The 21,804-nt window shown below is 56.1% G+C and overlaps 1 protein-coding gene across 2 annotated transcripts in view; it reads right to left on the reverse strand.

The window, feature by feature from the left end:
- Positions 1-1,891: 1,891 nt before the first annotated feature.
- Positions 1,892-21,804, reverse strand: part of HAO2 (hydroxyacid oxidase 2) — a 98,014-nt gene continuing 78,101 nt past the window's right edge. For both annotated transcript variants that reach the window (XM_075592925.1, XM_075592926.1), the window contains exons 5-8: positions 17,863-18,081; positions 16,761-16,919; positions 16,467-16,536; positions 1,892-2,081 (exon numbers count right to left, since the gene is read on the reverse strand). In XM_075592925.1, the coding sequence (XP_075449040.1) occupies positions 2,026-2,081; positions 16,467-16,536; positions 16,761-16,919; positions 17,863-18,081 (504 nt within the window). In that variant the 3' untranslated portion in view covers positions 1,892-2,025. The remainder of the gene's footprint in view (positions 2,082-16,466; positions 16,537-16,760; positions 16,920-17,862; positions 18,082-21,804) is intronic.

Consider the following 21,804-nt stretch of genomic DNA (forward strand, 5'->3'; position numbering starts at 1 on the left):
CCCATTTCTTCCCCCCCATTTCCCACCCGCACCCATTTCTTCCCCCCCCATTTCCCACCCGCACCCATTTCTTCCCCCCCCCATTTCCCACCAGCACCCATTTCTTCCCCCCCATTTCCCACCCGCACCCATTTCTCCCCCCCCATTTCTCACCCGCACCCATTTCTCCCCCCCCATTTCCCAACCGCACCCATTTCTTTCCCCCCCGCACCCATTTCTACCCCCCCATTTCCCACCCGCACCCATTTCTTCCCCCCCCATTTCCCAGCCGCACCCATTTCTCCTCCCCCCATTTACTACCCGCACCCATTTCTTCCCCCCCCCCATTTCCCACCCGCTCCCATTTCTTCCCCCCCCATTTCCCACCCGCACCCATTTCTTCCCCCCCCATTTCCCACCGCACCCATTTCTTCCCCCCCCTTTCCCACCCGCACCCATTTCTTCCCCCCCCATTTCCCACCCGCACCCATTTCTTCCCCCCCATTTCCCACCCGCACCCATTTCTTCCCCCCCCCCCATTTCCCACCCACACCCATTTCTTCCCCCCCCCATTTCCCACCCGCACCCATTTCTTCCCCCCCCCATTTTCCACCCGCACCCATTTCTTCCCCCACCCCCATTTCCCACCCGCACCCATTTCTCCCCCCCCATTTCCCACCAGCACCCATTTCTCTCCCCCCCCCATTTCCCACCGCACCCATTTCTCCCCCCCCCATTTCCCACCCGCATCCATTTCCCCCCCCCCCATTTTCCACCCGCACCCATTTCTTTCCCCCCATTTCCCACCCGCACCCATTTCTCCCCCCCCCATTTCCCACCCGCACCCATTTCTTCCCACCCGCACTCATTTCTTTCCCCCCATTTCCCACCCGCACCCATTTCTTTCTTCCCACCCGCACCCATTTCTTTCCCCCCATTTCCCACCCGCACCCATTTCTTCCCCCCCATTTCCCACCCGCACCCATTTCTTTCCCCCCATTTCCCACCCGCACCCATTTCTTTCCCCCCATTTCCCACCCGCACCCATTTCTGAAGGCAGGAAGTTTACATTCATTATCTTGGTGTTGAAGACTTCCACGTCCACGCTCCGGGGGGTCGGTGTCGTACGAAGTTCAGCAGATTCCTGCTGCCTCTAATTTCACAATTTATTTTTAGCCCTGTAAAGCACGGCGAAAAATCTTACAGAAAGGTTACATGTTCACCATCATTTCCCGTTCCACATTTGGGGAGTTTCGCACACACCTCTGATGGCGCGAGTGGCCTTCTTAAAGGTGGCCCATCTTACGATTATATCAAACACATTGAGAACTGCCCATCCACCACCTTGTCCTCGCGAGACTGATCTAGTCCTGAGAGTCCCAGGGCTACAGATATTTGAATAAAAATGCAGGTTAATGGTCACCGCATTCAACGCTGCAGCAATAGACAACCAAAACTGGACTGAGATCGCACGAGGACAGGGAGTCTGGTCGGCATTAGCAGAGATTGATTCTATTGGGGGAACCCGACGCATTCCACACATACTCCTTTAGCTAGCTGGAGGTTCTAATCGAGGACTCTTCAACAGACTGGTGCTTGTATTTTCTTTATATAGAAAGTGGAAGCATTAGTCTGTTAATAAAAAAGTATTATACTCTGAGGATGTATATGAAAAAGCAGTGGTACTCTGCTCAGTACCATCATACGTCTGTATATATGTATAGATATATTATTGTGGCAAAATATGGGGCTGCGCTTTTAACCCTTTTACTGCTAGCGAGGCCAGAAGTCGCCCTGTGTTTGGTGCTAATCAACTGTAGAGCAGTTAACACTGCAATAAGGCACCCAGTATACGTGCAGAACTGATCCCCCAAGTGACCTTTGACCAGACAAATAAAGATTCACGCATTGATCGTTGTGAAAAATAAAATCATGTTTTACTTCCAGTCCATCGAGCAGCACTTTATTTTTGGGGGATCACGGTTGTGGGGGGCGGAGTTTGTCAGCTTCTCCTCCTCTCCCACAGTCGCGGTAGGAGGTACCGTCCTAAAGCTTAGAGAACTGAATGAGGTTTCTGTTGATTTCGGAAACATTTCGACAGCCTGAAAGAAAAGAAAACAGCGGATAATGTGTAAAGATTGGGGAGAGGATATTGTGTACAGGTTGGGGAGAGGATATTGTGTACAGGTTGGAGAGAGGATATTGTGTACAGGTTGGGGAGAGTATATTGTGTACAGGTTGGAGAGAGGATGTTGTGTACAGGTTGGAGAGAGGATATTGTGTACAGGTTGGAGAGAGGATATTGTGTACAGGTTGGGGAGAGGATATTGTGTACAGGTTGGAGAGAGGATGTTGTGTACAGGTTGGAGAGAGGATGTTGTGTACAGGTTGGAGAGAGGATATTGTGTACAGGTGAGAGAGAGGATATTGTGTACAGGTTGGAGAGAGGATGTTGTGTACAGGTTGGAGAGAGTATATTGTGTACAGGTGAGAGAGAGGATATTGTGTACAGGTTGGAGAGAGGATGTTGTGTACAGGTTGGAGAGAGGATATTGTGTACAGGTGAGAGAGAGGATATTGTGTACAGGTTGGAGAGAGGATATTGTGTACAGGTTGGAGAGAGGATATTGTGTACAGGTTGGAGAGAGGATATTGTGTACAGGTTGGAGAGAGGATATTGTGTACAGGTTGGAGAGAGGATATTGTGTACAGGTTAGAGAGAGGATATTGTGTACAGATGAGAGAGAGGATATTGTGTACAGGTTGGAGAGAGGATATTGTGTACAGGTTGGAGAGAGGATGTTGTGTACAGATTGGAGAGAGGATATTGTGTACAGGTGAGAGAGAGGATATTGTGTACAGGTTGGAGAGAGGATATTGTGTACAGGTTGGAGAGAGGATGTTGTGTACAGGTTGGAGAGAGGATATTGTGAACAGGTTGGAGAGAGGATAATGTGTACAGGTTGGAGAGGATATTGTGAACAGGTTGGAGAGAGGATATTGTGTACAGGTTGGAGAGAGGATATTGTGTACAGGTGAGAGAGGATATTGTGTACAGATTGGAGAGAGGATATTGTGTACAGGTGAGAGAGAGGATATTGAGTACAGGTTGGAGTGAGGATATTGTGTACAGGTTGGGGAGAGGATATTGTGTACAGGTAGGAGAGAGGATATTGTGTACAGGTTGGAGAGAGGATATTGTGTACAGGTTGGAGAGAGGATATTGTGTACAGGTTGGAGAGAGGATATTGTGTACAGGTGAGAGAGAGGATATTGTGTACAGGTTGGAGAGAGGATATTGTGTACAGATTGGAGAGAGGATATTGTGTACAGTTTGGAGAGAGGATATTGTGTACAGTTTGGAGAGAGGATATTGTGTACAGATTGGAGAGAGGATATTGTGTACAGATTGGAGAGAGGATATTGTGTACAGGTTGGAGAGAGGATATTGTGTACAGGTTGGAGAGAGGATATTGTGTACAGGTTGGGGAGAGGATATTGTGTACAGGTAGGAGAGAGGATATTGTGTACAGGTTGGAGAGAGGATATTGTGTACAGGTTGGAGAGAGGATATTGTGTACAGGTGAGAGAGGATATTGTGTACAGGTTGGAGAGAGGATATTGTGTACAGGTTGGAGAGAGGATATTGTGTACAGGTGAGAGAGGATATTGTGTACAGGTTGGGGAGAGGATATTGTGTACAGGTTGGGGAGAGGATATTGTGTACAGGTGAGAGAGAGGATATTGTGTACAGGTGAGAGAGAGGATATTGTGTACAGGTGAGAGAGAGGATATTGTGTACAGGTTGGAGAGAGGATATTGTGTACAGGTGAGAGAGAGGATATTGTGTACAGGTTGGAGAGAGGATGTTGTGTACAGGTGAGAGAGAGGATATTGTGTACAGGTGAGAGAGAGGATATTGTGTACAGGTTGGAGAGAGGATATTGTGTACAGGTGAGAGAGAGGATATTGTGTACAGGTGAGAGAGAGGATATTGTGTACAGGTGAGAGAGAGGATATTGTGTACAGGTGAGAGAGAGGATATTGTGTACAGGTTGGAGAGAGGATATTGTGTACAGGTGAGAGAGAGGATATTGTGTACAGGTGAGAGAGAGGATATTGTGTACAGGTGAGAGAGAGGATATTGTGTACAGGTGAGAGAGAGGATATTGTGTACAGGTGAGAGAGAGGATATTGTGTACAGGTTGCAGAGAGGATATTGTGTACAGGTGAGAGAGAGGATATTGTGTACAGGTGAGAGAGAGGATATTGTGTACAGGTGAGAGAGAGGATATTGTGTACAGGTGAGAGAGAGGATATTGTGTACAGGTGAGAGAGGATATTGTGTACAGGTGAGAGAGAGGATATTGTGTACAGGTGAGAGAGAGGATATTGTGTACAGGTTTAAGAAGTTGTGCATTTCCATGAAACACCTTCTGGGGACAGAAGACTTCACTTGGATGGGGTGGACGGATCTTGTGGTGCCAGGAGGCTTCTTATTAAATAGCCCTGCTTAGTAACTATGGGCAATAATGTGACATTATGTACAGTATATGAGAACGAATAACTGGAAAGATCCACAAGACCGCGTTACAGAAATCCGCTCTCACCGGCCCTTATTCCATATGAGAAGTGGGGTAACGCAGTCAGTGCTACGACGACTTCCCATCAAGTAAGTGCAGTACAGTAAGGAAGTATATTCCAAAGGGAGAGAGGTGCCGGTACAAGGGGTCATTCTCCGAGGCTGGAGGGCGGCAGCAAAGTGAGGAAGTACTTCTTCACGGAAAGGGTGGTGGATTCAGGGAATAGCGTCCCAGCAGAGCTGGTAATACAGTAAGGGAATTCACACATGCTTGGGATAGGCATAGGGGTATGAAAGGAAGTCAGGGATCACATCTGAGGCCTTACAGCGGATCGGGAAATGGGCAGAGACGGGGCAAAGTGGGTCTTATCTGCCGTCAACCTCTGTGTTTCTATACCTGCGCTAACAGCGATCCAGTCCCGGTTCTGTTTCTATACCTGCGCTAACAGCGATCCAGTCCCGGTTCTGTTTCTATACCTGCACTAACAGCGATCCAGTCCCGGTTCTGTTTCTATACCTGCACTAACAATAGGGCGGCAGTGATCCAGTCCTGGTTCTGTTTCTATACCTGCACAAACAATAGGGCGACAGTGATCCAGTCCTGGTTCTGTTTCTATACCTGCACTAACAATACGGCGACAGTGATCCAGTCCTGGTTCTGTTTCTATACCTGCACTAACAATAGCGTGACAGAGATTCAGTCCCGGTTCTGTTTCTATACCTGCACTAACAATAGGGCGACAGAGATTCAGTCCCGGTTCTGTTTCTATACCTGCACTAACAGTGATCCAGTCCCGGTTCTGTTTCTATACCTGCACTAACAATAGGGCGACAGAGATTCAGTCCCGGTTCTGTTTCTATACCTGCACTAACAATAGGGCGACAGAGATCCAGTCCCGGTTCTGTTTCTATACCTGCACTAACAATAGGGCGACAGAGATACAGTCCCGGTTCTGTTTCTATACCTGCACTAACAATAGGGTGACAGTGATCCAGTCCTGGTTCTGTTTCTATACCTGCACAAACAATAGGGCGACTGTGATCCAGTCCTGGTTCTGTTTCTATACCTGCACTAACAATAGGGCGGCAGTGATCCAGTCCTGGTTCTGTTTCTATACCTGCACTAACAATAGGGCGACAGAGATCCAGTCCCGGTTCTGTTTCTATACCTGCACTAACAATAGGGCGACAGAGATCCAGTCCCGGTTCTGTTTCTATACCTGCACTTACAATAGGGCGGCAGTGATCCAGTCCTGGTTCTCTTTTCTCATTTGCCCTAATGTTATACGGTAAGATCGGAGGTGCGGGCCGGGTCATATTCACACCGGGAGGTGTTGGTTAATGAGCACTATATACACACACACACACACACACACACACACACACACACACACACACACAGACACACACACAGACACACACACACACACACACACACACACAGACACACACACACACACAGACACACACACACGTTTAGCCCCGTGTTTCAGCTGCAATAATGGGGATTTGCTCCCTTGATAAGTCTGATTGTGTTGTTGCTAACAGCGATCCAGTCCCGGTTCTGTTTCTATACCTGCACTAACAGCGATCCAGTCCCGGTTCTGTTTCTATACCTGCACTAACAATAGGGCGACAGTGATCCAGTCCTGGTTCTGTTTCTATACCTGCACTAACAATAGCGTGACAGAGATTCAGTCCCGGTTCTGTTTCTATACCTGCACTAACAATACGGCGACAGAGATTCAGTCCCGGTTCTGTTTCTATACCTGCACTAACAATAGGGCGACAGAGATTCAGTCCCGGTTCTGTTTCTATACCTGCACTAACAATAGGGCGACAGAGATACAGTCCCGGTTCTGTTTCTATACCTGCACTAACAATAGGGTGACAGTGATCCAGTCCTGGTTCTGTTTCTATACCTGCACAAACAATAGGGTGACAGTGATCCAGTCCTGGTTCTGTTTCTATACCTGCACAAACAATAGGGCGGCAGTGATCCAGTCCTGGTTCTGTTTCTATACCTGCACTAACAATAGGGCGACAGTGATCCAGTCCTGGTTCTGTTTCTATACCTGCACTAACAATAGGGCGACAGAGATCCAGTCCTGGTTCTGTTTCTATACCTGCACTAACAATAGGGCGACAGAGATCCAGTCCTGGTTCTGTTTCTATACCTGCACTAACAATAGGGCGACAGAGATCCAGTCCTGGTTCTGTTTCTATACCTGCACTTACAATAGGGCGGCAGTGATCCAGTCCTGGTTCTCTTTTCTCATTTGCCCTAATGTTATACGGTAAGATCGGAGGTGCGGGCCGGGTCATATTCACACCGGGAGGTGTTGGTTAGATAAGTCTGGTTGTGTTGTTGCACCCAAGACTTGGAGACATCCCCCCACGATGTGTGACGTGCTGAATGAATACATAACCCTTTACTTGCCAGAGGGACAGCGACTTGCAGGCCCCTCTGGGAGTGAAATAGTTAATTGGCGACAGGAGATAGGCGAAGCTTTTCCGAATCCGGCACATAAACGCACCAGTTTGGCGCTCTGCGACCTCGTCGGACCCACCTCCAATTATTTTTAAAGTAACACCTGGACGGTGCGCGCGTTGCCTAGTTGTACGAACACCCATTGTGACGGTAAAGCGGGATCGCAGTGTCGTTGGTGGTTAGCAAAGGGTTACAGTCAGCACCACGTCGCCACCTTGTGGTTTCTCGGGGGCACTGCAGTATGAGTGGGGATTTGGGTTTTTTGTCTGTTCTCTGCGGTTCGGCCTTCAGCTCGGGGCAGCCTTCTCTCTCCGGGGCAGCCTTCTCTCTCCGGGCTCCAGCCTCTTCTCTGGGTTCCATGCAAAGGGCCCTGTGCCTGGCCCCTTCCCCCTGGCCCCTTCCCCTGGCTCACCCCTGGATGTTAAGCTCCCCTCTAGGGCATGGGCTTCTACACCAGACTTTAAGCCCCCTCTGCGTCCCTGCCTGGCACGGGGGCAGCAGAGGGAAGCCATGTTAGGACAGGCCTGGGTGGGTAAGGGACGCTGCAGATGGGCGCCCCCCCCCCCGAAGGTCCCTCTCGCAGATTACTCCCCCACCCCGCAGCCAGAAGGACGGACTGGTGATAGATCGCAGCGAGGTACCTGCTCTGCTGCGCACAACACCCTGGCCCAGAATCAGGTCATCTATGATAGAGGTGGGTGCCCTCTGACGGTCTCCGGTACTGGCTACTGGCCGGCCGCTGGCAAGTGGAAGCATAAGTCTGCTAATAAAAAAGTAGTTATATTCTGAGGAGAGGGTGCAAAGTGAGTAGGGGCCAACCCCCCCCTTTCCTGCCCCAGTCCTGTTTTAATTTGGCCTTCCTCTGCCTTTCCCCTCCCTCTCTGCTAGTCAAAGAGACATAGGGGGCGTAAGGGCTTGGGTAGGAGCCCATATAGGGGAGGGAGCTTAACAGGCGGACGTAGCCCGCCGACAGGGTGGGTAGATTTGGAACAACTGTCCCAAGCCCGGCCAGAGGTCAGTCCCAACTTCTGCGTCCAGCTGCCGGCCCGCTAGTTACTGCCAGGGGGTATTGTGTGAGTGTAGGGGTGTTTTGTGGGGGTATTGTGTGTGTGTGTGTATAGGGGGCGGGGGGGGGTATTGTGTGTGTGTGTGTATAGGGGGTGGGGGGGTATTGTGTGTGGCCAGTGGGGAGGGGGGGAATGAGTAGGGGGTTGAATGTGAGGAAGGGGGGGGGGGAGATTGAGAAAGTGGGATTGAGTAAGAGGAGGGTGGTGCATTGAGTGATAGAGGAGGGAGGAGAGTGTGAGAGAGGGGGTGTAAGAGGGTGAGATGACCCTGCCAGGTGGCCCTGCCAGGGATGGGGCTGAACGGCCGGGGGAAGGTGGAGGGGCCAGGCACAGGGGAAGGTGGAGGGGTCAGGGGAAGGTGGAGGGGCCAGGCACACGGGAAGGTTGAGGGGCCAGGCACAGGGGAAGGTGGAGGGGCCAGGCACAGGGGAAGGTGGAGGGGCCAGGCACAGGGGGAGGTGGAGGGGCCAGGCACAGGGGAAGGTGGAGGGGCCAGGCACAGGGGGAGGTGGAGGGGCCAGGCACAGGGGAAGGTGGAGGGGCCAGGCACAGGGGAAGGTGGAGGGGCCAGGCACAGGGGAAGGTGGAGGGGCCAGGCACAGGGGAAGGTGGAGGGGCCAGGCACAGGGGAAGGTGGAGGAGCCAGGCACAGGGGAAGGTGGAGGAGCCAGGCACAGGGGAAGGGGCCAGGCACAGGGGAGGGGCCAGGCACAGGGGAAGGTGGAGGGGCCAGGCACAGGGGAAGGTGGAGGGGCCAGGCACAGGGGAAGGTGGATAGGCCAGGCACAGGGGAAGGTGGAGAGGCCAGGCACAGGGGAAGGTGGAGGGGCCAGGCACAGGGGAAGGTGGAGGGGCCAGGCACAGGGGAAGGTGGAGGGGCCAGGCACAGGGGGAGGTGGAGGGGCCAGGGGAAGGTGGAGGGGCCAGGCACAGGGGAAGGTGGAGGGGCCAGGCACAGGGGAAGGTGGAGGGGCCAGGCACAGGGGAAGGTGGAGGGGCCAGGCACAGGGGGAGGTGGAGGGCCAGGCACAGGGGGAGGTGGAGGGGCCAGGCACAGGGGGAGGTGGAGGGGCCAGGCACAGGGGAAGGTGGAGGGGCCAGGCACAGGGGAAGGTGGAGGGGCCAGGCACAGGGGGAGGTGGAGGGCCAGGCACAGGGGGAGGTGGAGGGGCCAGGCAAAGGGGAAGGTGGAGGGGCCAGGCACAGGGGAAGGTGGAGGGGCCAGGCACAGGGGAAGGTGGAGGGGCCAGGCACAGGGGGAGGTGGAGGTGGAGGGGCCAGGCACAGGGGGAGGTGGAGGTGGAGGGGCCAGGCAAAGGGGAAGGTGGAGGGGCCAGGCACAGGGGAAGGTGGAGGGGCCAGGCACAGGGGAAGGTGGTGGGGCCAGGCACAGGGGAAGGTGGAGGGGCCAGGCAAAGGGGAAGGTGGAGGGGCCAGGCACAGGGGAAGGTGGAGGGGCCAGGCACAGGGGAAGGTGGAGGGGCCAGGCACAGGGGAAGGTGGAGGGGCCAGGCACAGGGGAAGGTGGAGGGGCCAGGCACAGGGGAAGGTGGAGAGGCCAGGCACAGGGGAAGGTGGAGGGGGCAGGCACAGGGGAAGGTGGAGGGGCCAGGCACAGGGGAAGGTGGAGGGGCCAGGCACAGGGGAAGGTGGAGGGGCCAGGCACAGGGGGAGGTGGAGGGGCCAGGCACAGGGGGAGGTGGAGGGGCCAGGCACAGGGGGAGGTGGAGGGGCCAGGCACAGGGGAAGGTGGAGGGGCCAGGCACAGGGGAAAGTGGAGGGGCCAGGCACAGGGGGAGGTGGAGGGGCCAGGCACAGGGGGAGGTGGAGGGGCCAGGCACAGGGGGAGGTGGAGGGGCCAGGCACAGGGGAAGGTGGAGGGGCCAGGCACAGGGGAAAGTGGAGGGGCCAGGCACAGTGGGAGGTGGAGGGGCCAGGCACAGGGGGAGGTGGAGGGGCCAGGCACAGGGGGAGGTGGAGGGGCCAGGGGAAGGTGGAGGGGCCAGGCACAGGGGGAGGTGGAGGGGCCAGGGGAAGGTGGAGGGGTCAGGCACAGGGGAAGGTGGAGGGGCCAGGCACAGGGGAAGGTGGAGGGGCCAGGCACAGGGGAAGGTGGAGGGGCCAGGCAAAGGGGAAGGTGGAGGGGCCAGGCACAGGGGGAGGTGGAGGGGCCAGGCACAGGGGAAGGAGGAGGGGCCAGGCACAGGGGAAGGAGGAGGGGCCAGGCACAGGGGGAGGTGGAGGGGCCAGGCACAGGGGGAGGTGGAGGGGCCGGGCACAGGGGGAGGTGGAGGGGCCGGGCACAGGGGGAGGTGGAGGGGCCGGGCACAGGGGAAGGTGGAGGGGCCGGGCACAGGGGAAGGTGGAGGGGCCGGGCACAGGGGAAGGTGGAGGGGCCGGGCACAGGGGAAGGAGGAGGGGTCGGGCACAGGGGAAGGTGGAGGGGCCGGGCACAGGGGGAGGTGGAGGGGCCAGGCACAGGGGAAGGTGGAGGGGCCAGGCACAGGGGAAGGTGGAGGGGCCAGGCACAGGGGAAGGTGGAGGGGCCAGGCACAGGGGGAGGTGGAGGGGCCAGGCACAGGGGAAGGTGGAGGGGCCAGGCACAGGGGAAGGAGGAGGGGCCAGGCACAGGGGAAGGTGGAGGGGCCAGGCACAGGGGAAGGTGGAGGGGCCAGGCACAGGGGAAGGAGAAGGGGCCAGGCACAGGGGAAGGTGGAGGGGCCGGGCACAGGGGGAGGTGGAGGGGCCGGGCACAGGGGAAGGTGGAGGGGCCGGGCACAGGGGAAGGTGGAGGGGCCGGGCACAGGGGAAGGTGGAGGGGCCGGGCACAGGGGGAGGTGGAGGGGCCGGGCACAGGGGGAGGTGGAGGGGCCGGGCACAGGGGAAGGTGGAGGGGCCGGGCACAGGGGAAGGTGGAGGGGCCAGGCACAGGGGAAGGTGGAGGGGCCAGGCACAGGGGAAGGTGGAGGGGCCAGGCACAGGGGAAGGTGGAGGGGCCAGGCACAGGGGAAGGTGGAGGGGCCAGGCACAGGGGAAGGTGGAGGGCCAGGCACAGGGGGAGGTGGAGGGGCCAGGCACAGGGGAAGGTGGAGGGGCCAGGCACAGAGGAAGGTGGAGGGGCCAGGCACGGGGGAAGGTGGAGCGGCCAGGCACGGGGGAAGGTGGAGGGGCCAGGCACGGGGGAAGGTGGAGGGGCCAGGCACAGGGGGAGGTGGAGGGGCCAGGCACAGAGGAAGGTGGAGGGGCCAGGCACAGGGGAAGGTGGAGGGGCCAGGCACAGGGGGAGGTGGAGGGGCCAGGCACAGGGGAAGGTGGAGGGGCCAGGCACAGGGGAAGGTGGAGGGGCCAGGCACAGGGGAAGGTGGAGGGGCCAGGCACAGGGGAAGGTGGAGGGGCCAGGCACAGGGGAAGGTGGAGGGGCCAGGCACAGGGGGAGGTGGAGGGGCCAGGCACAGGGGGAGGTGGAGGGGCCAGGCACAGGGGGAGGTGGAGGGGCCAGGCACAGGGGGAGGTGGAGGGGCCAGGCACAGGGGGAGGTGGAGGGCCAGGCACAGAGGAAGGTGGAGGGGCCAGGCACAGGGGGAGGTGGAGCGGCCAGGCACAGGGGGAGGTGGAGGGGCCAGGCACAGGGGAAGGTGGAGGGGTCAGGCACAGGGGAAGGTGGAGGGGCCAGGCACAGGGGAAGGTGGAGGAGCCAGGCACAGGGGAAGGTGGAGGGGCCAGGCACAGGGGAAGGTGGAGGGGCCAGGCACAGGGGAAGGTGGAGGGGCCAGGCACAGGGGAAGGTGGAGGGGCCAGGCACAGGGGGAGGTGGAGGGGCCAGGCACACGGGAAGGTGGAGGTGCCAGGCACAGGGGAAGGTGGAGGTGCCAGGCACAGGGGAAGGAGGAGGGGCCAGGCACAGGGGAAGGTGGAGGGGCCGGGCACAGGGGGAGGTGGAGGGGCCGGGCACAGGGGAAGGTGGAGGGGCCGGGCACAGGGGAAGGTGGAGGGGCCGGGCACAGGGGAAGGTGGAGGGGCCGGGCACAGGGGGAGGTGGAGGGGCCGGGCACAGGGGAAGGTGGAGGGGCCGGGCACAGGGGAAGGTGGAGGGGCCAGGCACAGGGGAAGGTGGAGGGGCCAGGCACAGGGGAAGGTGGAGGGGCCAGGCACAGGGGAAGGTGGAGGGCCAGGCACAGGGGGAGGTGGAGGGGCCAGGCACAGGGGGAGGTGGAGGGGCCAGGCACAGAGGAAGGTGGAGGGGCCAGGCACAGGGGAAGGTGGAGCGGCCAGGCACGGGGGAAGGTGGAGGGGCCAGGCACGGGGGAAGGTGGAGGGGCCAGGCACAGGGGGAGGTGGAGGGGCCAGGCACAGAGGAAGGTGGAGGGGCCAGGCACAGGGGAAGGTGGAGGGGCCAGGCACAGGGGGAGGTGGAGGGGCCAGGCACAGGGGAAGGTGGAGGGGCCAGGCACAGGGGAAGGTGGAGGGGCCAGGCACAGGGGAAGGTGGAGGGGCCAGGCACAGGGGAAGGTGGAGGGGCCAGGCACAGGGGGAGGTGGAGGGGCCAGGCACAGGGGGAGGTGGAGGGGCCAGGCACAGAGGAAGGTGGAGGGGCCAGGCACAGGGGAAGGTGGAGCGGCCAGGCACGGGGGAAGGTGGAGGGGCCAGGCACGGGGGAAGGTGGAGGGGCCAGGCACAGGGGAAGGTGGAGGGGCCGGGCACAGGGGAAGGTGGAGGGCCAGGCACAGGGGGAGGTGGAGGGGCCAGGCACAGGGGGAGGTGGAGGGGCCAGGCACAGAGGAAGGTGGAGGGGCCAGGCACAGGGGAAGGTGGAGCGGCCAGGCACAGGGGGAGGTGGAGGGGCCAGGCACAGGGGAAGGTGGAGGGGTCAGGCACAGGGGAAGGTGGAGGGGCCAGGCACAGGGGAAGGTGGAGGGGCCAGGCACAGGGGAAGGTGGAGGGGCCAGGCACAGGGGAAGGTGGAGGGGCCAGGCACAGGGGAAGGTGGAGGGGCCAGGCACAGGGGAAGGTGGAGGGGCCAGGCACAGGGGGAGGTGGAGGGGCCAGGCACACGGGAAGGTGGAGGTGCCAGGCACAGGGGAAGGAGGAGGGGCCAGGCACAGGGGAAGGTGGAGGGGCCGGGCACAGGGGGAGGTGGAGGGGCCGGGCACAGGGGAAGGTGGAGGGGCCAGGCATAGGGGCCTTTGGATGTAACCCAGAGAAGGGGCTGAAGCCCGCAGAGAGAAGGCGGTTCGCGGCACGCGGCTGAGTCCCAGAGCTTTGCGCCGGCAGACCTGGTGGCAGAGAGCGAGAAAGGGGTTATTTTTGCTTTGCTTAACCTCAGTCCTCACTCAGGCCGCAGTGCCCCCGAGCAACCACCAGGCAGCGACATGGTGATGACTCTAACCATTTGGTAACCACCAAACCACCAAAGACACCGCAATCCCTCGTCTCCTTTACAATGTGCTTTAGTGCGACTTGCCAAAGTCCGCACCGTCAAATTGTTTCTTTAAAAAAATTGGAGGCGGGTCAGACGATTTCGCAAAGAGTTAAACTTTTTGCGTCTGATTCATAACTTTGTCAAAACTTCACCCGTCTCTACCGGCCGCTTTATAGTGACCCTAGTTTTATAGCAGTTCCTCAGGGACAGACTAAAGAGGAGAGTGAGGGAAAGAGGAGGAGAGGAGGAGAGGGGGGAAGGAGAGAGGAGAGGAGGAGGGGAAGGAGAGAGGAGGGGAAGGAGAGAGGAGGGGAAGGAGAGAGGAGGGGAAGGAGAGAGGAGGGGAAGGAGAGAGGAGAGGAGGAGAGGGGAGGGGAGGGAGGGGAGAGAGGAGGGGGGAGAGAGGAGAGGGGGGAGAGAGGAGAGGGGGGAGAGAGGAGAGAGATAACACATACACAGACATCGAATGTTACAAAACAGGGGGCAATGTATCAATGTATCAGTGGAAAGTGGTGTAAATCAGAGAAAAATATCCCACTGCAATCAATAGGATTATTTCTTTGATGCATCAGATGCACTGTTCTGCCCAAGAATTTCCCCCACATTTACCTTGAAACATAGACCCCCAGGATGGAGAAAGTGACTAAGGGAAGAACGCAGTAACAGACAGGGGACAGTGCAAACCCGTTTCCCGCGGTTCATTTTAACAAAACAAATCCTGCCTATTAGAATGAGAGAAAAGTCGCCAGTTGTATATATATATATCCCATCAAACATCCCTCTAAATAAATTAGGGAGACATGCCTGTGCTGAAACGGGAGCACACCTGAGGTACCTGGCTGGGAGATATGCTAATGGCTATACAAAGTATATTTAAATGAGTCACACACTATCTGAACGGATTACCATACCAACTATATAGAGTTGATAAGCCCAAGGCACCAAGCTAATTACTGGAAAGGTGTCAGACCCAACCAGGACTAGAACTCAAAACCACTGCTTTTCTAAACCACAGCTCTAACAGTGTGAGCAAACCAGCTGATGGATAATATAATTGTCAAATCCTACTTTTGAGCTGCTCACACATGTAGCTAATCTAGCTATTCGTGTATCTCACAGGTATCTCAGGTGGGCTCCACAAAGAACACTAAGGCTAAGGTCCCGTTGCACGCGTCCGCACGGCTGGCTTGCTTGCCGGCGGCGCGTGCAACTCGCTGTACCGCGATCTGCGGTCTACAGGATACTTTTCTCTGAGCGGGGGGGGCGTGGCCAAACGGGTTGGGGGGGGCGCGGCCATGACGTGAGGGGGCGCGGCCATGACGTGAGGGGCCGGAGCGGGAGGTGGGCGGGAGTGGGAGGATTGACAGGGAGGGGGGGGCGTGGCTTGAGCGGAGGGACCCGCTACTCTTCCCCCCCTCCCTCCACGGGCTGCAGGTAAGTAAAAAAAACACACACACGCAGGCACTCATACATACATACATACATACATACACACACACACACACACAGGCAGGCACTCACACACACACACACACACACAGACAGAGACAGGCACGCAGACAGACACACACACACACACACACACACACACACACACACACACACACACACACACACACACACACACACACACACACACACACACACACACACACACACACGCAGGCACTCACGCACTCACGCACTCAGACACACACACAGACAGGCACTCACGCTGCTTTCACTCCACACTCCTCCCCGCTCCCCAAAGCCTCTCCTCCTCCCGCAGCCTCCCCTCCCCATTGGCTCACAGCCACACCACGTGACGCGTCAACGCTAAGAAACACCATTCTGTGGTGTCTCCTAGCGGCTGACGCGCCACAGCGTGTGATCAGCTGGGCAGCCAGTGGGGACCGGGACCGGCTCGCAAGGATTCCCCTGCTGGTGGGGAACTCGCTACATTGCCGCCCGCGCCAACGTGCGCAGCGGGTCCCAGGCCTAAACTGGTAACCAGGAAGTGGAAAGGGTCTGCTTTTAAAGGAAGCCAGGGAGAGAAAAAATCGCCTATCCTTACTAGAGACCCTGCCAGAGAGAGATGCTTGTAGGAATTTTAACAGAGGCTAGTGAGAGAGAAGTGGACAATAGGACAGATTATACTGTGGGGTCAACACCCGCAAATGTTTGCTTTAACACATGAAACATTTCTTTCCTGTGACCACATCCAAATGTACACAGCGCGTTTTGTTACATTTCAGGCAGGTTTTTAGTTAGGAAGGTGTAAGTCACATCAGACCTGTTGGGTTTATTTGACCGTAAGGGACTGGGGCACAGAGATTCTCTCTCTCTCCCCAGATCGCAGGCTCATGCACATGGCATGTTAAAGCTGCAGTTCAAGCTCCCGTTTTGTTTTGTTTTATTAGGTTTTTTTTTTAATTCAGTAGTTTCATGTGGGCAATCTCTACTTACCTAAAGAACTGCATAGCTGCCGGTCAATTCGTTCTCCGTCTAATGATCGGCAAAGTTTGGCGACATCTTTAAATATGGGGAATGTAAATGGTTGCTACAGCAACAAGCATGCTTTTAAAAATAGAATACAAGAAAATTGGTCTTTCAAAGTAGTTTTTTTAAAAACAGAAAATGCTAAAAGTATTTTTTCTTACTACAGAACTGATTTATTTAAAAAAAAAAACACACATGCAGGATATTGCCTGAACTGCAGCTTTAAGACATGGAACATGGAAATGCTTCTCTTAGCTTTAATATATCACCAACATTTTCTTCACCCCAGCGACAGCAGAAAAATGGCCGTGCAAACGAAGCGATCACTTGGAGAGCCATTGATGTTTTTTTTGTATTGGGATGACAGATTACTACACTGGCACGATATGACCTTGGAGTCACCTTCCACTTATAAGGGAAGCAGCCGGCATTCGAATTGCAGGATCTTACCTGAGAGGGCCATGGACAGACGGAATTCATCGGCCAGGATCTGCAGGACGCCTCTCACTCCCTCCTCTCCCTGAGGTACGAGAGAAGGAGGATGTTACCGAGAGAAACCAGCCCTGCAGCACTAACCCATTCACCTGCTATATATAGGTCATGGCGCAGTGTGTATATACACACTATCACTTCCTGTGTGGAGAAGATGTCCTCCTTTCTGCCACCACCCTCGTCCTCTGTGCCGCACCTTGTACATAAACTCCCATAAAATGTCCCCATTTCCCCCCTCCCCCTGTGTCACACCTTGTACGTGAGCCCCCACACGATGGGTCGCCCAATAAACACACACTTCGCTCCCAGAGCCAACGCCTTCAGCACGTCGCTGCCCGTCCGTATGCCGCCATCTATATACACCTCGATCCGACCCTGCACCGCGTCCACAATCTCCGACAGGGCGTCAATCTGCGAGCACAGATTGAGGAACAGGGTCACATGCAGGACGCACGGACACCATCCAATACAGTCACAGGGGACCATGTACATATGGATTCATATTATTACAGGAAGCCACATGGACACATACATATAAGCACAGGAGGCCACTGGTCAATACAATAACAAGAGCTACTAAATCAATCAATCAATCTGATATAATTCAGTTACATCGGGTTTATATATTTAGTTATGTTGGGAGTGCAGGTGCAGCTGTCCTGAGTTCTCTGTTGTGTGACTCTGGTTAGGTGACAATTGAGTGACTATGGACAACTGGTTAGAGCTGATGCAACCGGAAGAGGCCATGACTGCAGGTTGAATTAATAAGGAGTTCTGAGATCTTTCTAGAAGACATGCCATATTAGGTTATTCTCTGAATGGAGGCGTGGGCAGTTCCTTATCAGATAACATCAGTTTGAAGCTGAAGGACCTTATCTGGTAATAGAATTAGTGATCACAAGAGCTGACTAAGGGATACTATCGGTATACATATGTAGCAGGGAAGCACAGGGGAGGCACAGAAAGATTGATTCCACCAGGAGGAGGCACCAAAGTATTCCACCGAGAGTTGAGGACAGTGTGTTAACACCAGCAAAGATGAAGGAGAGAAGTGTTATCATGATATTAAGATCAAATACAAGGATCCCACACAGAAACAGGAAACTGTGCAACTATCTTTGTAATATTTTTGTATGTGAGTATTTATCTTCAAAGGAAACATTTCTTTCTATGTCATGCGGCCAGAATGGCTGAGTTTGTGCAGGTGCTGGGTTAATCGAAGACAGAGAAATAAGGACATTTTACAATGAGGAACATCAAACTGTAGTATTCGGAGACAAAACAAAGTTGGTCGGACATACTGTACCTGCTAGACCATTTGAAACAAACTTTTTGATGCCCTGGAAATACATACCGTGGCAAGATCTCCATCCAGTTGTCTTCCCCCGTGGTTGGACACGATGATGCCCTGCACGCCGTGCTCCACCGCTAGTTCTGCATCCTCCTTGGTCAGGATACCCTTGATGATGACCGGCAGATGGGTGAGGCTCCTCAGCCAACAGATGTCCTTCCAGCTGATGGACGGGTCCAGGGTGTCAATTGGGACGCCGTAGTTATCAGGGCCGCCGTGTTCCTATGGCAACAGGAGGAGGAGGAACGGTCATAGCGGCTGAGCAGAATGGTACCCACTTAGCAGGACGAGTCGCCATTTCAGGTGCTGGACTGTTTAGTGACACCAAACATTCCTATATTAACAGATCTCGGGCGTTGACGGTGCGGTTTTCAGTTCTTGATCCCGGGGGCGCCATGCTTGGAGTTTTGTTTCTGCGTTAGAACCGGCCACGGCCCCCGGAGGTTGAGAGAGTACGGATCAGCTCGGGGGTGAAACCCGGGTTCAGGTAAGTTTAATATATATATTATTTAAAAAAATGAGTAAATGAGTAGCCGAGATTGCTGCTTTAGGAAAGATAATGGCTTTTGATTTGCTAAGCCCATTCACCTGAAGACTTGGTGCTGCTTACTAGGTGCCGTGTGACCCAAAATGTGGTGTGTCCGCTCGTTAAAATGTCAGTATTTGAGATAATGCGGTTTGTGGGAATTCTGGTATGAAGCTGGTGCTGGCCGGCATGTATATCCTGTGCTTTTGTGTCATTATTTCAAGATATTTTGCCTCATGCATTTGCTTGTGATTTGGGGATTGTCAGTAGGAGTTCAGTGATTCAGGGGGAAGTGGCGCTCTCGAGGGAAGTGGCGCTCTCGGGGAAAGCGGCGCTCTCGGGAGAAGTGTCGCTCTCGGGAGAAGTGTCGCTCTCGGGAGAAGTGTCGCTCTCGGGAGAAGTGTCGCTCTCGGGAGAAGTGTTGCTCTCGGGAGAAGTGTCGCTCTCGGGAGAAGTGTCGCTCTCGGGGGAAGTGCCGCTCTCGGGGGAAGTGGCGCTCTCGGGAGAAGTGTCGCTCTCGGGGGAAGTGGCGCTCTCGGGAGAAGTGTCGCTCTCGGGAGAAGTGCCGCTCTCGGGGGATGTGGCGCTCTCGGGGGAAGTGCCGCTCTCGTGGAAAGTGGCGCTCTCGGGGGAAAGTGGCGCTCTCGGGGGAAGTGGCGCTCTCGGGGGAAGTGGCGCTCTCGGGGGATGTGGCGCTCTCGGGGGAAGTGCCGCTCTCGGGGGAAGTGGCGCTCTCGGGGGAAGTGGCGCTCTCGGGGAAAGTGGCGCTCTCGGGGGAAGTGGCGCTCTCGGGGGAAGTGGCGCTCTCGGGGGAAGTGGCGCTCTCGGGAGAAGTGGCGCTCTCGGGGAAAGTGCCGCTCTCGGGGAAAGTGGCGCTCTCGGGGGAAGTGGCGCTCTCGGGGGATGTGGCGCTCTCGGGGAAAGTGGCGCTCTCGGGGAAAGTGGCGCTCTCGGGGGAAGTGGCGCTCTCGGGGGAAGTGGCGCTCTCGGGGGAAGTGGCGCTCTCGGGGGAAGTGTTGCTCTCGGGGGAAGTGGCGCTCTCGGGGAAAGTGGCGCTCTCGGGGAAAGTGGCGCTCTCGGGGGAAAGTGGCGCTCTCGGGGGAAGTGGCGCTCTCGGGGAAAAAGTGGCGCTCTCGGGGGAAGTGGCGCTCTCGGGGGAAGTGGCGCTCTCGGGGGAAGTGGCGCTCTCGGGGGAAGTGGCGCTCTCGGGGGAAGTGGCGCTCTCGGGGAAAGTGGCGCTCTCGGGGAAAGTGGCGCTCTCGGGGGAAGTGGCGCTCTCGGGGGAAGTGGCGCTCTCGGGGAAAGTGGCGCTCTCGGGGAAAGTGGCGCTCTCGGGGGAAGTGGCGCTCTCGGGGGAAGTGGCGCTCTCGGGGGAAGTGGCGCTCTCGGGGGAAGCGGCGCTCTCGGGGAAAGCGGCGCTCTCGGGGGAAGCGGCGCTCTCGGGGGAAGCGGCGCTCTCGGGGGAAGCGGCGCTCTCGGGGGAAGCGGCGCTCTCGGGGGAAGCGGCGCTCTCGGGGGAAGCGGCGCTCTCGGGGGAAGCGGCGCTCTCGGGGGAAGCGGCGCTCTCGGGGGAAGCGGCGCTCTCGGGGGAAGTGGCGGTCTCTTCTGGGGACGGCCGGTGTTCCCCGTCTGTCTGCGAGCACCATCACTTCTGTTAAGTATATTTTTAATTTTCTAATTTTCTATTTTTATTATATTCATTTAATGCATTATGTTTATGTGCACCCAGCGTGTGTGTGTGTGTGTGCGTGTGTGTGTGTGTGTGTGTGTGTGTGTGTGTGTGTGTGTGTGTGTGTGTGTGTGTGTGTATATATATATGTATATATTGTGACAGGGTCATTGACTCCGTGTATGGGAATAGGAGATGGCAGTATGCATGCTATCCAGTAAACAAGGGGTTAACTCAGCTTGTCAAGCAGACCACAGGTGATTTGAATTAAGCTCCTTCACCTGCTTTAGAAACAGGAAGAGGAAATACCTCTGGGGCGGCAGTCTCTCTCTCTGAGGCATAGAGGGAAGACAGAGGAGTGTTAAGACAGACACAAGCTGCCCAAAGCGATCCTGTCCAAAGAGGGAAGAATAAAGCTCCCAGGTAAGGAGCCAACTGCGTTTGCTGTACTTTATTGGGCTGGAATAGGTTAGCTAGCCAGCCATATAGTTAGCCTGCACTTTTGTTTAGCTAGTACCCCGACCGGGGTTAGGATTTTGTTTCGTTTCAATTTTAAAGGGACAGTGTACCCATTGTTTAGTTACCGTTTTTGGACAAATAAACCCATCAGCATTATTTCACCGGAAAAGACGTGTTGTCTCCTCACTTACCACGACCATCCTGCCACACGTGGTGTCAGAAGTGGGATTTCGAACACCCTGTAAAAGGGGCGGAGCTAGAGATTGCGTCTGGTGGAAACTGTCCACGCGGTAGCTGCCACTATGGAGGACATTGTGAAGGCCTTAGTACACAGCACCGCTGTCCAGCAAGAAGCTAACAAACAGGGACAGGACAGCACGGCTGCACAACGCGAGACGAACCGGTTATTTGCAGCCCAGCTTGATGTTGTTGCAGACACACAGAAGCAGCTGATTGAGCAGCTGGCCCAGATTAAAATGGCCTTGTCAAGTACGGCCCCGACGCGGCCCGTCCAGGCGAACGAGTACCTACAGAAAATGACGCTGCACGATGACGTCGAGGGATACCTCAGGTCCTTTGAGCGAATCGCTTCTCGGGAAAGGTGGGCCCGCTCCAAATGGGCTGGGATTATCGCACCATTTTTACTGGGGGAAGCCCAAAAAGCGTATTGTGACCTTGACGAAGAAGCCGCAGCAGACTATGACTGTCTGAAAAGCGAAATCCTTGCAAGGATTGGTGTGACTCCCGCAGTTTGTGCACAGAGGTTCCATAAGTGGAAATACCAGGAACAGAAGCCGCCCAGATCCCAGTTATGGGATTTGATTCACCTAGCGTCCAAGTGGCTAAAACCAGAGGAACATAGCCCGGCACGGATCCTTGAGATGGTGGTGTTGGACCGCTTCATTCGAGCGTTACCCCAGGACCTTCAACAGTGGGTGGGACAGGGAGATCACCCCTCTTGTGATGCCATGGTAGGCGCAGTGGAGCAGTTTCTGGCTACCCGTGAACTGTCACGCCCCACTCGCACCAACTACAACCCACGTCCCAACACGACCAGTAGAGGCCAGCGCTGGCGCCAGGACCCACGACCGTTCGCACGATTTGAACGGGTGGAAGAAAACCCGGATAGAGACAGAACGCTAAATTTCAGAAAGGGTTTCAAGAACGAACTGGGCCAATTGTTTGTTTTGAGTGTGGGGAGACGGGGCATATTAAGGCTCACTGCCCACAGTTGTCTGAGCCAATGGAGTGTGCATATGGTTCTGTGAAATCTGAATTTTGTGGAGTGGTG

The sequence above is a fragment of the Ascaphus truei genome, chromosome 3 (genome assembly GCF_040206685.1).
Source record: "Ascaphus truei isolate aAscTru1 chromosome 3, aAscTru1.hap1, whole genome shotgun sequence".
Taxonomy (NCBI): Eukaryota; Metazoa; Chordata; class Amphibia; order Anura; family Ascaphidae; genus Ascaphus; species Ascaphus truei.